We start from the raw sequence: 4,561 nt of genomic DNA, 5'->3' as shown, positions 1-4,561 counted from the left end.
GGGGGGCTGAGCTGGCCGCTGGGGACCCCTGCCGAGGTTAGGGGGTCTGGTCCTGCCTGCCCTGCCCTGCTCAAGGAACACCCAAAAGTGGGTGCAGCTGCACCCCCAAAGTCCCTGTGTGTGGAAGAATGAGCAACACAGGGTGTGAGGGGAGGCCAGAGTGGTAGGGCAGCCCTGGAGAGGGCAGGGGCCAGGGCTGCAGCGCTGGGGCAGGGCACAGAGGCATTGAGCGTTGTATTAATATTTGATGGGGCATCGAGTGGCAGCACCRGGGCTCAGTGGGTGGAACTGGCTGTGTTCCTGGAGATAGTGGCTCGGTGACTTGGCTCCAAGCCTTGTCCTGCTCCTGGGCCAATGGAGAATGGCTGAAGCTGGGGACAGAGGAAGGCTTTTGCATTGGCTGGCACTGAGAGCAGGTTCTGGCAGTGGGTGGGGGATTTTCAGCAGAGGGACCTGCTGTACCACTGCCTGGGCATCTGTTACGGACATTGAGCCATGTTCGTGTTCTTCTCCTCCACCGCCATCCATTATATATGGCCAGGACAGACTCGTGGGGCTCGCTTACATGTGAGAAATTCAATCAAGGGGCTGGAATAAAATCAAGAAGCAGCAGATCACAGCCTATAAACACAGATGGGCTGGCAAGGATCCATTACAGATTCAGCCTCTCAATCCCTCCCTGGCTTCAGTGCGGGCTGACACTCGGCTCTCATGGGGGGATGAGCCACTACCATCAAGCAATTGAGCTGCAGCACCAGTGCATGTTATGCTTTGCCGTAGGAGGGAGGGAATTCGCTGAAAGCCCTTTGGCAGGTGGCTGTGCCAGGGCTGCCTCCCCAGCCTGGAGAGCTTTCCCCAGGAAAACAGCCCTCCACAGTGCGAGGGTGTGCAGGACCACAAGAGGAGAGGGGAAGGTCTGCCCCAAACCTCCATGTCAGACTCTTTCCTGACCATGGTCCTCAGGAAAGCAGACACCAGCCCCTTCAGGATCTGCTCAAAGAGTCCCAGAAAATTCTCCCCTTTCCCTTTCCATTTCCCTTTCCTTTTTCCTTTTCCCCTTCTTTTTCCCTTTCCATGCCTGTAGAGATGAGCAAAGTGGCACAGAAGCTGTTAGGGATGGGTCCTCTCCTCCAGTTCCAACATCTACATTCCTCCCTCTCTACTAGTTCTTCAGCCATATCCCACTCTCTCTCTCCAAGTTCCCACAGCTGTAGCCTTCCCTCTCCAACAGCTCCTCCAGTCCTGCAGCAATGAGTAAACGGGCAGAGGAAACCAGGCGAGGCCCCTGTCAGCATCACATCTTTCATTTCAGGGGGGCCCTGGAGGCACGACTTCAAATGGGATCAAGGAGAGGCAGCTCACATCCCCTGAGCCCAGCTCTTCCTCCTACACCCTCTGTGGCTGCAATGGACCTTCCTGCTTGCTCTGTCCCGCTCTTCCAATGCTCTCCGCACACGACATAGGGGCATGGGAGGATTCTGCTCCCTGTCCCCACTGGAGAATCTCCGGTGACATCCCCAGGACCCACACCCTGAGCACCACCGGGATCCCCTAGGATAATGCCAGTGCACACCTGGGACCCCTGCACACGGCAGCCCCAGGATATCTCTGCAACCCCCCCTTCCAGGCCAAAGGGAACCTGGGAGTGCAGCAGATGGGAGCACAATCATGCCAGCCCCGAAGCACAGCCTGCCTGCAGTCTCCAGGCTGGCACAGCCCAGGGGCACGTGCGAGGAGGTGACAGGGTGGGAAGTTGGCACTCCTGGGGAAACCCCTGCAGGGAGGGGCAGGAACAGCTCTGGGCTTCTTCAGAGGAGGCCCCCTAAATACGAGGCCCAGCCCGGCTGGGGCCGCTTCTCCCACAGGCTGCGCAGGAAGGCGCCTGTTGTCGGGCGGCTGTGCCAGGGCTGTGCCAGCCTGGAGAGCCTCCCCATGTCCCTTTCCCCTTTCCCTTTCCCCTTTGCCTTTGCCTTTTTCCTTTCATCTTCCCTTTCTTGGCTGCATCCCCATGGGTGTCTCTGCAGCTCCTGCCCACGTGGGATCCTCAGCAAAGTTGCTGAAGGTGCCCCGGGCCCCATCATTCAGGCCGCTGGCGAGAAGGCAGAGGAGCAGGCCCAGCACTGGCCCCTGGCCTGCAGCCCTCATGCTCAGCCGCCATCTTGGCTTCACGCCGCTCACCCACACCCTCTGCTCACAGACCCGCAGCACCAACAATTAAAATGAGTTCTTCTCAGGCAGATACTATTTGCAAAGTTCGGCCTTCCCTAAGCCTCCTCTTTCCCTAAACTCATGACAAATGTCTGGGTGATCATTTCTTGGCCCCAGAGAGCCCACCCTGGGCACGACCGGGATCCCCTGGGGTAGCGCCTCTGTACCCCTGGGAGCCCTGCCTAGAGAGGCCTCAGGATACCCCCGTGACTGCCCCTTCCCGGCCACATGGCACTGCCTGGGAGTGCAGCAGAGGGGAGCACAAGCCTTCCAGCCCCAAAGCTGGAAGGACTCAAAGGGTTGGAAGTCTATACTTTGCATCCCACCCTCTTGCATCAGTTGGTGCCTTTCATTTGCAAATTTTCATCAACACTGAAAAAGCATCATAGCAGGATTGCTTAGGTTGGTTTCATCCTTCACCTCTGCCTTGTTAAACTTAGTTTTGTCCCTGACTCCATCTGAAACGTGAACAACTCTTGTGGATGCAACAGGAACAAACATCTGGATAGCAGCTGTTGTGAGTGAGAGAAAAAAGAGTGGCAGCTATAACTAGGAAGTAGTTTGAAAAAGCATTTTGGAATAAGTGCATATAAACCTTGATCTACGGAGCCTTTCAAGAAGGAGAGGCCATTGCATTGAAGTCATACACCACAGTCATGAAAAAGAAGAGGAATGAGTTGGATGTTGGTCACCCCGTTTTCATCTTACCAGTTTGCACTTTTCTCCTGAGCTAGTGAGGCCTGTATAAGGAATGTGAACAACTTCCAGCTTTACTCCAAAACTAAATGTGATCCCATTACGCCCCTGCTCTTGATCAAGGCATATGTCTCAAAAACTCCAAGAGTCATTACAGAACTGGGAGATAGCAGTGCTAATTTAATTCTTTTCCCTGTCTCTGAAGCAAAAAAAAAAAAAAGCAGATGCAGTGGAAATTCTAGAATTGTGTAGTCTAGATGATGGAAGGGCTGCCTAAGCACTGATGAGTTTTACTGGCTATGCTCCTGATTTGTCAGCCATAGCCTAGTGACATAGTTGTGGGCAGCTCAGATGTGCTTTTTGGGTAACATGGTCTTTCTGTGTGATAAAAGATTAAAAAGATAAAGATGCAATCAAAATAATTTTGAAATTATTATTTACTAAATTTTAAAATAGATGTAAACTATTTATTTCCAAGGTTCAGGATGATTGGTCTGGGTCACTTAATAGGAAGAACAGCATTGATTTACTCTGGAGCAAGTGCATGTTGAAGCATGAATGCCTAAACAAGAGATGGAAGATGCTGGGAAGTAAAAAAATGACATTTAAACCACATACAGTAGGTCTTGTGTTTTCCTCTTAGAAGTTGCACACCATCATATGAAATTCAAACCATTTTATCCAGGGAAAAGAATAGTTGTTCTAAGAGTAACCCTGAAAAGAGCTTTCAGGACACGAAGCTTGAGTACAGATCAAGCTCCTAAGAGCACTTAAACCCAAAAGACCCCTGCTTTTTGTGCTCTGAGAACATTCTGCATACAAACTCTATAAAATCCTGCTGACTTGAATATTGTCCAAGCAGCTCTGAACACAGGGATCCCTCCATCCTCAGACAAGTAGAATAAATTATGCTATTTATTTATAAATAAATGCCTCTCAGAGGGTTGTGCCTACTGGACCGGATGGGGGGAAAGAGCCAGCTACTCCCACCTCCTGCTTGGTTTTCAGTGCAGTCACAGCAGTTCCAGCATGTCGGGAAATCAGCTCAGCTCAGAGGTTTTCCTCTGGTTTCCAAGGGGCATGTGCTTTGCCAAGGGCTGTGTTCCACAGGGGAATGCCACCCTCAGCCTCAAGCAAGGAATCTTAAAATACTCTTTCTTGGCAAGTTAAATAACAGAAGCAGTTCCTAAAGGATTTTTATGGCTTACGGAATCTGCTACCTTTGAATTACAATGCCAACGGCTATCAGCATAAAGCCAAAGTAGATGAACCGTTCAACCCTGATCTGCTGAGCACCTGAAGCAGCCGAGATGTGGCTCTGGCTCTGGCACCTGACTGTGCAGAGCTGAATTAGAAGCCAATAAGTGAACACGGAAAGTAAGATGTCAAGAGGAGTTCACAGCAGACAGTGTGCATAGGCTTGAGAACCCACCACTGAGAACAGTCACGGACCTGACCTTCTCTCTGAAATAATAAGGGCGCCTTTGTGAAACTGGTCTTGGATGCCTGCAAACCCCTCCCGCGCTCTGGCAGGTAAGCCAGAGGTCCGAGTGGGAGAAGTGGCCATCTGCTGCTAAGAGCATCCCCCAGGAAGTGGGAGGCCAAGTTCCAGATCTGCTGTTTCCCACAGCCCGAGAGGTGCCCCAACCCCAACCCC

General features: G+C 52.0%; 1 protein-coding gene across 1 annotated transcript in view; it reads left to right on the top strand.

The window, feature by feature from the left end:
* Nucleotides 1–4,406: 4,406 nt before the first annotated feature.
* LOC103763452 overlaps nt 4,407–4,561 on the top strand; it is a 2,577-nt gene continuing 2,422 nt past the window's right edge. The window contains exon 1 of the mRNA XM_029963668.1: nt 4,407–4,437. Coding sequence (XP_029819528.1) covers nt 4,407–4,437 — 31 coding nt within the window. The remainder of the gene's footprint in view (nt 4,438–4,561) is intronic.

Source organism: Manacus vitellinus, unplaced genomic scaffold, assembly GCF_001715985.3.
Source record: "Manacus vitellinus isolate BGI_N305 unplaced genomic scaffold, ASM171598v3 scaffold_60_pilon, whole genome shotgun sequence".
In the NCBI taxonomy this organism is placed as follows: Eukaryota; Metazoa; Chordata; class Aves; order Passeriformes; family Pipridae; genus Manacus; species Manacus vitellinus.
Note: the sequence above shows the minus strand (reverse complement) of the source record. Positions and strands in the feature narration are given on the sequence as shown.